The sequence below is a fragment of the Saimiri boliviensis genome, chromosome 1 (genome assembly GCF_048565385.1).
Source record: "Saimiri boliviensis isolate mSaiBol1 chromosome 1, mSaiBol1.pri, whole genome shotgun sequence".
Lineage (NCBI taxonomy): Eukaryota > Metazoa > Chordata > Mammalia > Primates > Cebidae > Saimiri > Saimiri boliviensis.
Window position 1 is genome coordinate 122,073,351 of NC_133449.1, and position 12,407 is coordinate 122,085,757.

The window sequence follows — 12,407 nt, forward strand, 5'->3', positions numbered from 1 at the left end:
AGGCACAGCCAGGACCAGAGTGAGAAGCCACTCGCCGCCGGCTGGGCCGACATTCTCGAGCAACCCACAAGGATGATTCACAGAGCAGTGGCCAGACATGCCGGCCTCCCTCGCGCAGGCCAGGGGTGGGCAGCGGACGGGCCGGAGCGGGCCCCACCTGGACAGAGGCAGTGGAAACGCCTCCCCCAGCGTGGGGTCCTGGAGCCACCAGGGAGACTGTGGTCAGAGCCCAGGACACACAGCAGCTCCTACCCAGTGGTCCCCAGGCCACTCCTGGCTTTCCTGAGTCTCATCCAAAGTAAGTTTCAAAAGTGTGTCTCTTGGAAATGTGGGAGATTAATAACCACCTCATGGAAAATAAACCAAAAGTGACAGTAACTCATAGAATGCGGTGACGTGCCAGGTGCCACGGGGGCCTCACTCAGATCAGCTCCTGCTGGTGGGGCAGGCCTTGCTTTCCATCACATAGGAAAGAACGGAGGCCTGAGGAGAGGCTACTCAGCACCTAGAAGGTGCCCAGGAACAGGGAGCTCTCTCCTGCTGGGGCAGGGCCCTTCCCCATCCCTCCCTCCACAGGGTCTCCCCCAAGGTGTGGGCTGTGCTCCCCAGGGCCCCTCCAGTCCCTCAGGGTCCCCCCAGCTGCGGCCTCCGAGCCCTCGTTACCCGGGGGTCAATGACCAGGTAGGTGCGGATGTTCATCTCCTTGAGGTAGGGGTCCCGCTGCTGCCCGTGCCCATCCTCCACCTCGTACGCCTTGTCCAGGTGCTTCAGCGTCGCCTCCGTGATGTGCACCCGGCTGCAGAAGACCCAAGTCAGGCAGAGCCGTGGGGCCCAGAGAAGGCTGGCACCCACCCAGGGGTGCACAGCAGCCAGGTCCGGGCCCCAGGCTGGCTTTTCTGCATTCAGCCCTCCCCCCACACCTGACCCCATCCAGACCCCTCAGTTCACAGCCAGCCCGGGGCCTCTGGCCCTGCTGCTGCCCAGTCCAGCCCAGCCTCACCCAGGAACTCCGGCTGCCTCCATCCGGTTGGCCAGGGACACATCATGGGACCACACGTCATACTGCCACTTGCGCAGCCCGATGACCCCACACAGCACATTCCCAGAGTGTATGCCCACACGCATGTTGATGTCCACGCCCGTGGCCTCCCGTACCTGCCTGGAGCAGAGTGGCTCAGTCACCCCGCCCTGCCTAAGCCCTGGGACAGGCTGAAGATCTGAGGTGTGGGGTGGATACAGGACGGGATGTGGGAACAGGGCAGGCTCAGCCCACAGAAAGAATATTCTCAGCCTGATGGGGCTTCTCTTCAGAAGGGGCTGAGCACCCTGTCCTCAGGAGCATACAAGTGGGTGTGGTCACACCTGAGCTCAAGGGCTAGGCAACAAGGAGGAATTCCAGCTGGTCACTATAGCTCATGGTGATGGGCCTGAAACACATGCAGCAGCACTGGCTGGGTTTTAAAAGTTTACTGGGGGCCAGGCACGGTGGCTCACACCTGTAATCCCAGAACTTTGGGAGGCCGAGGTGGATGGATCACTTGAGGTCAGAAGTTCGAGACCAGCCTGGCCAATATGGTGAAACCCTGTCTCTACTACAAATACAAAATTAGCCAGGCATGGTGGCACATGCCTGTAATCCCAGCTACTCAGGAGGCTGAGACAGGCGAATCAATTGAACCCAGTGGGTGGAGGTTGCAGTGAACCAAGATGCACCATTGCACTCCAGCCTAGGCAAGAGAGCAAGACTCTGTCTCAAATAAATAAAGAAATAAATAAATAAATTTTACCTGGGTGCCTTTTATGCCCCCCAATCCCTGGGAAGCAGGGCCCTGGGAGTCATTGGCACCATTGAGTATGGGAGCAGAGCCGCATGGGAGAGTTTCCCTGGGGCACAGGAGACCCCCAAGACAGGAACAGAGCCTGAGTCCCCATGACATGACAAGCAGCACCACGTGTCCACCAGCAAGGCTGGGCACTGACCAAGTCTTCTGGGATCAGAGCCAGAGGCGCACGGGGGCCTGTGCAACCTCTGCCTGTTACAGGGCAGGGGCCGGCCTGAGGTTACACAGGCAGAGGAGCAGGGCCAGGCCCCTCCAGCTCTGCCCAGGCTTCCTCCTAGCAATACCAGCCACCTGCAGCAGGACTTCAGGAGGAAGGACAGGCTGGAGCAGGGACTTACACCGGGGACAAGCAGCCCCGCCAGGCCCTGCTCTGCCCCACAGTGGTCTCCCTGGCTGGGCCTGCCTGGCCCTGTCCCCGTACAGCCCTCTCAGCAAGCTCTTCCCACAGACCCCAGCTGCTCAGAGCCACAGGGGACCTCAAGGGGAGCTGGGTGCTATCAGGAAGGAGCCTCCAGAGCTGAGGGTCTCCCTTTACCCTCAGGACCAGGCCCGACTCCAGGATCTTCACAGGGGTAGCAGGAAGTAGATGGAGCCTTGCAGTCGGCCCCTGGGTCCGAAAGGTCCCCCAGCTGCCTGCCCTGAAGCCTCCTGCTGTTGCTAAGACCCCATCCCTGAGAGGAGCGGAGCCCACTGCCCTGACTTCAGGTCACCCAGCTCTGAGCTCCAGAGAAGCTTTCTGGGACTCAGAGTCACAGGCAGCCCCCAGAGGGAGGGAAGCAAACAGATGAGGTCTGAATCCTCCAGCAGGCTGGGTGGTCCAGGCAAGCTGCTTTCAACCCCTGAGCCTCAGTTTCCCTATCTGTGAAATGGGAATGACCCATCCCCTATGGGTCTGCCACAGGGCAGGACCCAGCGCCTGGGCCCACCCGGGACCTACTTGATGGCCTCGCACATGTCCAGCCCCATCTTCACGCAGTTCCGGGCATGGGTGGGCAGCGACACGGGCAGACCCGACACACAGTAGTAGCAGTCCCCGAGAATCTTGATCCGCATGCACTCGTTGGCCTGCAGGGTGAGGGAGGGGCCTGGTCACTGGAAGGTCTGGGTCTGGGACCTCTCACAACAGCCACCTCCCCTACCCTCCAGGGTGCACCTGGCTCTCTCCTGGCTGGGGGCTGCCTCCCAGGGTCCAGCCACCAGGAGCCACTTCTGGGCCTGGCAAAAGGCTTAGTGGCATCGGGGACTCCCCGGGAGGAGCCCCCAAGCAGGCACCAGGGGTGAACACAAATGCTCTTAAGGGCCTTGGGGAGGGCTCTGCCTTGGTTTTGTTTGCCCAGGTAATGTTTGAGTGCCTACTGAGTACCCGGCCCTGGGCCAAGCAAGGAGACAGAGCAGTGAACAAAACAGATGCAAATCCCCGCAGCCACAGAGCTCACACACAGGCAGGAGGGATGGGCGCTAAACTAGAAAAACAAAAACAAAACAGTGTGCCCAGTGGTGATGGGTGCTAAGAAGAAAACCAAGGCACAGGAGGGAGGCGACGTGCCCAGGAGGCCGGTGAAGACCTCTCAGAGGAGGAATCAGAATCACTAGAGCTAAGACCCCGAGGAACAGAGAGAGCCAGCCGCACCAGTCTCTGCAGGAAGAGTGCTCGGGCACCCACAGGACCCCTGGGGCCAAACAGCAGGGAAGAGGCTTCGAGGCAGCCGAGGAGCAGAAGACAAGGACTGAGGTCGCAGGTGCACACACCAAGGGGTCAGGTTGTGTCAAGGTCACCCAAACAGTGGCTGTGCTGCCAGGGCTTCGTAGGGAGGAAAGATATCGATGCAGAGGGAAGATAAGGATGGGGAGGGAGGAGACGGAGAGGGGCGAGACCAGAGACTCATAGGAAAAGGCCCAGGGATGGAAGGGGACCCCCGTGGGCCCTCAGAGGTTCATCTGAGGCAGTGCTGCGCCACCAAATCCTCCTTAAGCCCTCAGCAGGGGTGGCCACACACACTGAGGCCCCATGGGTGGGGCTTTAGGGGAGCTGAAGAAGGAGTGACGTACGGGACATCGGCCTCTGATCCCCCATCCCCACCCTTTACCCTGCTCTGCTGACCCCCATGGACTGGACACCCCAGCAGGTGGCCTTGTGCTCTGGCGTCTGGTAGGGAGGGAGCTGAGAGGGCTCCGTCCTACAGGGTCATGAGGGCTAGCCCTGCTCCCGAAACACTGTCTGTCTCCAGGGCTCCAGCCCATCCTGTCCTTGTCTCCCCTCCATGCCCATCAGCCATCATGGACCCAGGCCCCAGACACAGCACCAGCCCTGCCTCCAGGTCCCCTGCACCCGCCCAGTCTGGGAACTGTCCCTGGCCTGCGCCCTCCTCCAATTACTCAGTTTGAGAGTGTGCCAGATGTTTCCTGCCGGGCCCCATCTGGCACATGCTGAGTGGGTGACTGCAGGGACATGAGGACAGGCTTTACTAGAAAGCAGGCAACCTTGGCAGACCTGGATGCCAGGCGCTGACTCAGGACTCCTGATCTCCTCTCAAACCAGGCACGGGACGGCCCGTGGACCCAGCCCGGCTCTCAGAGATGTAGGGGAGCCATGTTCCCCAGACTGCAAGCTGGCTGATGGTCCCCTGAGTCTCTGACACGTGGAGTTGGGGAGCTGGGTCCTCCACTGAGGTGCAACATGTGTGCCTCTGAGACAGGAGGCCTTGGCTCTTGGAAAGAACTTACACTTCTGGAATCTGATTGTTGATAGGAGAAAAGGCTGCGATCAGCCCTGCCTGACTCTGCCCAGAGATTAGACGCTCGGACCGGGAAGCCTGCACCTGCTGTGGCCTCCCTTTCCCCATCTGTGCAACAGGGCCATGCCTCCCAGGCCTTCTGGGGAGGGAAAACTGTGTCCAAGAGACCAGGGACCCTCTGTGAGGGCTTTATGGTAAGGAAAGGGCCAGCTGTGGCCCGAGCCCAGGCCCCCTCCCTCACATGAGACCTAGCCTCTGGGTCTCCCAGCTGCTGGTTCAGAAGCTATGTAGATCCTGAAGGAAGGTTCCAGGCTAGACAGGCCCTCTGAGTCACTCAGTCCACAATGCCCAGGGTGGGACAGTTTTCCAGAGCATCCCTGGCCAGTGGGATCCTATAGCAGCTTGGTTACCCCTGTGACAGGGAGCTCCCCTCCAGTCCCTCCTAGGATTGAGCAGCTCTGATCATGAAAAATTCTTCCCAGCGTGAAGCCATAACTTGCCTCCCATCAAGTTCTAGAACATTGATTTTCTGCACACAGAGTCATCGGTGCGGGGTGCGGGGGCTCCTAATACTTCTGATGAGGCCAGGCGTGATGGTGCATGCCTGTGATCCTAGCACTTTCGGAGGCTGAGGTGGGTGGATCACTTGATCCTAGGAATTCAAGACCAGCCTGGCCAACATAGTAAAATCCTATCCCCACAAAACACAAAAAAATTAGCCAGGGGTTGTGGTGCACACCTGTAGTCTCAGCTACTTGGGAGGCTGAGATGGGAGGATGACCTGAGCCCAGGGAATTCGAGGCTGCAGTGACCTGTGATTCTGCCACTGCACTTCACTCTAGGTGACAGAGCAAGACTCTGTCTCAAAAACAAAACAAAACAAAACTCTGATGGGTGTGGACATGGGTGCTGGTGTTGCATTTAAGCTTTCCATGTAATTCACAGGTACAGCCAGGATAGGGAGCTGCCGCCTTAAATCTTACACTTCAGTCTCTGTTTAATGGCTACCACTTCCAGGAAGTCTGCCCTGACCATCTGAGGCTGGGCTAGGTGCTCCCCAGGGTCCCCGGCCCCTGCGCTTCTCTTAGAGCATATACCATGTAGGCCAAGGCTCCACCCAGGCTCAGGGCCTGGCACTTAGCCTCTCTCAGGACCATTTGGCCCTTCAGTGGAGACATTCCTTGCCTGACTCCCATTCCTGCCTGGCACCTCCCGAGCTCCTTGGCATCCCAGTCCTCACCTCAGCCCTCACATCCTTGCACATCTGACCTTGTGCCCTTGCCCCCTCACATCCTGTTCCCTGCACACAGCCACGTTCATCCCGTGGATACACAGGGCTTTCTCTCCACTCCAGGCTTTAATCTATGCTGTTCCCCCTGCCAAAAACACTGTTCCCTTTCCTCCTCAGAGATTTTTTTCAAGTGTCTCAAACTTTAAGGTGGACCAGGAGCAGTGGCTCACACTGGAATCCCAGCACTTGGGAGGCCAAGGGGGAAGGATCACTTGAGGTCAGGAGTTTGAAACAAGCCTGGCCAACATGGCGAAACTCCATCACTACAAAAAATACAAAACGCTGGCCAGGGATGGTGGCACGTGCCTGTAATTGCAGCTACGCAGGAGGCTGAGGCAGGAGACTCGCTCGAGCCTGGGAGGTCAAGGCTGCAGGGAGCAGTGATGGCACCCGTGCACTCCAGCCTTGGTGACAGAGCAAGACTGTCTCACAAAAACAAACAAAAATAAAAGTTTAATGTACACATGATTCACCTCAGAGCTTGTCAAAAGCTGCTTCTGGGTGAGGCTGGGCATTCCACAGTCCCCCTGAGCTACCAGGTGAACAGAAGCTTCTGGACTCACCAGGGAGGATGGAGCCATCTCCTCCTTCTGAGGCCACATCTGAGCTCTGGAGCCTCAGTATATTGCCCAGTGTGCGCTGGCAGTCTCCCCACTAGCCTCACACTCTGGGGGCACAGGATCCTGGCTGCTGTGGTCACCACTCACCCCCACCTTTACCATGGGGTGCTCATATGTGTTTGCCGGCTGGATGGGAAAATTCAGCCATGGCCTCCCCAACTCAATCCCAGCAGGGCACTGGACACTGGACACCCCTGGGGATGCAACGGGCAGGGTAGGGGCCTGGCTTTGCCCAGCACAGGCCAGCGGGCTCACCTTGGCGATCTGGTCGAACTTGCCAAAGAGCTCGTTCAGCACCACCACCAGTTCCTTCGGGGAGCAGTCGCTGGCCAGCCGCGTGAAGCCCACGATGTCCGCATAGAGGATGCTGGGGAAGGGGCGGGGTGGGAGGGAGTGTCAGAGCCAGGCCCCTGAATGGGGCAGCAGGAGCCTGCCAGACCTGAGCCCAATCACCCCTGCCCTTCCTCAGCCTCCGTAGGAATGGGAGAGTTGCACCCGGCCACAAAGATTAACGTTCCGGGGGCTTCACATTAAAGTAAAAGGGAGCAAAGCCCAGAACTTGCAGGAGCCCTCGGGCCTGCTCCAGCCCCATCCCTGCAGACAATCACGGAGCGTTCCTCTTGCCCATCCAATGTTCGCCATAGCACAGACTTCAGAACTCCCTGAAGCGAGGTGGCTCTGTGCTCCCTCAACACAACCTCCACACCCAGTGCTTCACAGGCATCCAGTGCTCACACAGCCCTCGCAGAACTGCCATTCTACAGACGTGCAAACTGAAGCTCTGGGACACCGAGACTTGCTGAGAAGCCAGGAGCTGGAATCTGCACCAGATGTCCCTGCTCCAAAGTCCTGAGCTCATGGACCATGCACAGTCCAGAGAAAAGGCAGTGGGCCAGCCTCGGATATAATGCTGGTGCTACAGGCAGAGGACACAGGGGGTCTCCCAGGACCCACGTCTACGCTTGACAAACTCAGGTCAGTGCATTCAGGTAAAACTCTGTGGTTCCCTGTGAATCGGGTGTCAGAACTGGGGCACTCTTGGGCACCAAGGCAGGGGGCTTTACCTCCTTCTGGGGATCCTGGGCCCCCTTGAGAACCATCTGAAGGGACTCCTTCCTTCAAAAAGCCATGTTTACTCACACAGTTTGGCACTTTCGGGGGCTGCTACATCTTCCCCAACGCCAATGAGTCCTAAGGGCCCTGATCTGATCCTACCCCTTCGGAAACAGGTGGGGATTCTGAGGCCCAGGAAGGGCCCTGGATTGACCTGGGACCATGGGGCCCTCCCCCAATTCCTACGTGGGCCAGGGTCTGAGCCTCCAGATGGGGCGGTGGGCTCAGCCCCCAGGAGATACCATCCGCACGGCTCGCCGCCCACCTGACGTTCTGGTGCCGCTTGACGTAGAGGCTGTGGAAGTTGTTGTCGGGCACACAGCGGCGGTCACCATGCTCCTTGAGCCGCTCGATGATGGCCAGCTTCATGCCCATGGAGATGTGGGCCGGGAGCACCGACAGCAGCAGGTTCTCCTGGGGGCAGGCAGGCAGGCAGACCAGAGGGTGGACCGGTGGGGGACAGGCAGGGTGACATCAGGGTCCAGACCTGGCCTACCTGGTCCCTGTCCTCCCTGCCCACCTGCCTGCTCTGCCCACAATGCCCCCATCTCTGCTCCTGCCCTCTGCCAACCCAGCTGGGCATCCACTTCCCATGTCCCCAGCAGCCCCCAGGACTCAGGCTGTGTGAGAAAAGGTCCTTTCAGCTGGGGAGGCTAAGCGATGGGTGGGCAGCCTGGAGCCATTAGGGCCTTCTCTGCCACCACCTGGGGACGGCCTGCCCAGGACTGAAACCACACAGAGGAAGGCAGAGTCAAGAGTTACAGGCTCTGGTTACCCGGCTAGAGCCCAAGACTGACCGAGGTGAGAACTGCATGGGTGTCTGGCATGCACCTCTCGCACATGGCGCCACGAGCGTCTCATGTCCAAGAGAAAAAGGAAGAGGACAGGGGTGCGCAGGGTGAGGAGTGGGGGCCGCGTCCCACCTGCTGGCGCTTCTCAATGCGCAGCTTCCGGCGGATCTGGATGCACTTCACAGTGTAGGTGAAGAGGTCCCGGGACGCGTCCTGCATCTGGTTCTTGTGGAAGGCACCAGTCAGGTTCCCGCACAGGAAGATGACCGCGTTGGCCAGCAGCTGCAGGTGGGCCGGGGTGAGGTCAGATGTGGCCTGGCCCATGCCCTCCCAGGACACCAGACCCCTAGGTGGGCTCGTGATGGCACTGTTCCCTTCCGATTTCCTGACCCCCAACCCACTGAGGATGGCAGTCTTCCTGGGGCAGACAGGGAAACCGAGGCCCAGACAGGTATTAGTCTCCTAGTGAGTCACTAGGACCACAAGACCAGGATGCCCAGGGAAGCAGAAGAGACCACCTCACAGAGCCCAGGGCCAGAGGGGCATGCATGCTAAGGGTAGTCCCAGAGGGCACAGCTCCCAGCTGGCTGTGCAGAAGTTCAGCCTCTGCCCAGAAAGGACCCCAGGCATGGTCAGGAGGAAAACATATCTAAACCCCCAAAAATTATGAACAAAAGGTTTACTCATTCAAGACAAAAGGCTATGTCCTGGGAAACCCCCAGCTCTGTCAGGACAGGGACTGAGAGAAACCTCGGGAATGGGACTCACCCCACGACAGTGCCCCTGAACCAGAGGGGAGGGCCTGAGGTCAGGACCCTGAGGGCTGAGCCACACGGGAGCCCTAGGCCAGCAAAACAAGGCTGGAGGCCAGGGCCACCCCTGGGGGCCCAGCTTCGGAGCAGACTTGGAGAGGGCCCGGCCTGGAAGCGGGCTGTCTGCAAACACGGCTCTGGGACCTATGGGTCCAGCTCACTCAGAGGGGACCCCCATCTGCCCTTAGACCCAGACCACAACCCCCTCCCCAGAGGCCTTGGCCCATCCTTCACCTGTAGCCCCACCCGGACGCTGGGTGTCGTGAAGCCTCCCATCAGAGCGCAGAGCACCAGGAGGTGGGAGGCGGTGGAGAGGATCCCCACGGCCACAGCCCCCCGCATGCTGAAGGGCAGCAGCGTGTACACCACGAAGACGATGAACAGGAAGAAGGGCACCTGTGGACACAGCCTCGTGAGCCCAGTGCCCTGACGTGCCGCCCCAGCCCTGCAGCCCCCGGAAGCCTGCCCCACACCAGCACACCCAGTGGTTGTCCTTAGGGCAGCCCCTCGCCCCGCCATGTGGGCAGACATACGAGGGAACAAGAAAAGCCAGAATGTGTTTCTGGGGTGGGCCCAGCCACACGGTTCATGGTTTCCTGTGCAGATCCACTGCCTGTGGCCACCCCAGGCGGGTGGCTCCATGGTCCACATGATCCAGGGAGCCCCCACCTGGTGCCCTTCCCACGTGGCTCTCTCTGGGCAGGAATGGTGATTACCAGGAGGCTAGGGCTCCCTCTCACCAGCTGCCTCCAGCAGGGCGGCCCCACCTGCCCTCCCGCCACCCCCACCCACCGGCCCTGCGTCTATCCTTCTGGGAGTGATACGCAACCCTCTTCAGTCCCCATGATTTCCTTGGGCCTCATCCCAGCCTGCCTCAGCCACAGGAGCTGTCACAGGACCCAGGCCCACCGGTCAGAGCGTGCCACTGCTTGGTGACAGTGACTGTCCAGGACTGGACCGGTGACCCCGGCCAGGCCAGTGCAGCTCAAGCCTGCAGGTCGAGCTGGTTGAGAAAGGGCCCCGCAAGTGCTGCAGCCCGACATCCAAGGGAATGTTCCCTCTTCTCAGCCCAGTCAGTGCAGACAACTCACAGGGACAAATCCAGTCCAGGCCCATCCTAGACACACAGCCAAGCACGTGGGGCAGGAAGGGCCCATGGCAGTGTACCAACCGCGAGGGTGGGAGCTGCTGAGGATGCAGCTGTCAGGGAGTCCAGAGTCCCCCCCGTTACCTGCTCCCATGAACAGGCCGCCTTCGTCCACGCGTCGAACACCAGCACGTAGCCCAGGGCCATCAGGCAGGCCCAGGCGAGCAGCGCCAAGGCCCTGAGCCAGCGACGTAGGAGACACTCGACGTACACCAGCACGGAGAGGGCCAAAAACACTGCCAGCACCAGGAACGCCGTGCCCAGAATGGCCTGGTGTCTGGAGGGGTCCTGGGCAGAACATACAGACAGAAACACCTCAGCTTTCCCCTGGGCAGCAACACCTCCTCCAGAAAGTCTGCCGGGCTGGCTGCCTCACTTACAGCTTCGTCCACAGGGAGGGTGTGGCTGCGCCCTCCCACACGCGGTTCCTGCTCACCTTCAGTCCTTTCTTTGTCACCTCTGCCAAGGCTGCCTCAACCACCCACTTCCTGTCTCCTCGGGAGTCCGAGCATCGCCCACAGCCCCACCCGCGATGCCATCACTTTCCATCCGCCTCTGCCTCCTCTCTGGGTTCCTACGGTGCTCTGTGGGCAGCCACAGGTGACACCATGAGCACAGGGCGGGACAGTCTCAGAAAATCATCCAAAGGGGACACGGGCCTGGCCCTCAGCGAGTAAGCAGAGGCTGCTGAAGGATTCCAGGAAAAGGCATCCCATGGGGAAAAGCTGGGGCAGCGGCACGGAGTAGGACGGGATGGGCACGGTGTCCGGGAAGTCCGTGGGGGCAGAGGCCTGACTGTCAGGCTGGCACACGGTAGCAAGTATCCTATGGTTGGTAGCCATGTGGGTCCAGGCAGCACTGGCAGAGCAGCCACTGTCCTGGCCACTTAACACACATAAACACCCTGCAGTTTCTGAGTATTTTTCCAGATCTCTGCTAATCGAATTTACATCAATTATAAAGAAAATGGGCGGGCCATGGTGGCTCATGCCTATAAGCCCAGCACTTTGAGAGGCTGAGGCAGGTGGATCACCTGAGATCAGGAATTTGAGACCATCCTGGCCAACATGGAGAAACCTCATTGTTACTAAAAATACATAAATTAGCCGGGCGTGGTGGCAGGTGCTACTCTGGAAGCTGAAGCAGGAGAATCACTTGAACCCAGGAGGAGGAGGCTGCAGTGAGCCAAGATCACTCCATGGCTCTCCTGTCTGGGCAACAAGAGTGAAACTCCTTCAAAAAAAAAATGCAGTTCCTCAGTCTATCCCCCACTTTTTAAATGCTCAATAGCCGAACACGATTAGTGGCTGTACCAAGGCGGGCCAGAGACGACAAGAGTGGTGTCAGCCTGGAGAGCTGTGTGAGAATGATTCTGAGGAGGCCCAGCACAGTGGCGGATGCCTGTAATCCCAGCGCTTTGGGAGGCTGAGGCAAGCAGATCACCTGAGGTTGGGAGTTCAAAACCAGCCTAACTGACATGGTGAAACCCCATCTCTACAAAAAATACAAAAAATTAGCCTACTGTGGTGGTGCATGCCAATGATCCCAGCTACTCGGGAGGCTGAGTCAGGAGAACTGCTTGAACCCAGAGGTGGAGGTTGCAGTGAGCCGAGATTGCACCATTGCACTCCAGCCTGGGCAACAAGAGCAAAACCCTGAGGCCGGGTGCAGTGGCTCGTGCCTGTAATCTCAATGCTTTGGGAGGCCAAGGCAGGAGGATCACTTGAGGCCAGGAGTTCAAGACCAGCCTGGGCAGCATAGTGAGGCCATGTCTCTACAAAAAATATAAAATAAAAAGAGGATTCTGAGAATGTAGCCAGGCTCAGTATGGAGTGTAGGGATTGATTAATGATGTCTGCATGGGTATGGGAAGTGAGGGTAGTGATACCCAGGCCATCCCTGACCCCAGGTCTTCAGTAGAATCAAATTTCATCATGGAGGAAAATTAGAATAATTTATTCAGACAATTTAATGTAATATTTAAAACCACTTCAGACGTCAAAATTGAATTAAACTTAAGAGAGGCTGGGCATGGTTGTGCATGCTTGTAATCCCAG

At 58.9% G+C, this 12,407-nt stretch overlaps 1 protein-coding gene across 22 annotated transcripts in view; it reads right to left on the reverse strand.

Annotated features, from left to right (window-relative positions):
• The window catches only part of ADCY7 (adenylate cyclase 7), a 74,291-nt gene that overhangs the window by 16,823 nt on the left and 45,061 nt on the right, over nucleotides 1-12,407 (reverse strand). For all 22 annotated transcript variants that reach the window (XM_010347830.3, XM_074403235.1, XM_074403190.1 and 19 more), the window contains 8 exons: nucleotides 10,435-10,638; nucleotides 9,438-9,599; nucleotides 8,524-8,673; nucleotides 7,866-8,014; nucleotides 6,743-6,854; nucleotides 2,779-2,906; nucleotides 1,001-1,159; nucleotides 664-796 (listed from right to left, as the gene is read on the reverse strand). In XM_010347830.3, coding sequence (XP_010346132.1) covers nucleotides 664-796; nucleotides 1,001-1,159; nucleotides 2,779-2,906; nucleotides 6,743-6,854; nucleotides 7,866-8,014; nucleotides 8,524-8,673; nucleotides 9,438-9,599; nucleotides 10,435-10,638 — 1,197 coding nt within the window. The remainder of the gene's footprint in view (nucleotides 1-663; nucleotides 797-1,000; nucleotides 1,160-2,778; nucleotides 2,907-6,742; nucleotides 6,855-7,865; nucleotides 8,015-8,523; nucleotides 8,674-9,437; nucleotides 9,600-10,434; nucleotides 10,639-12,407) is intronic.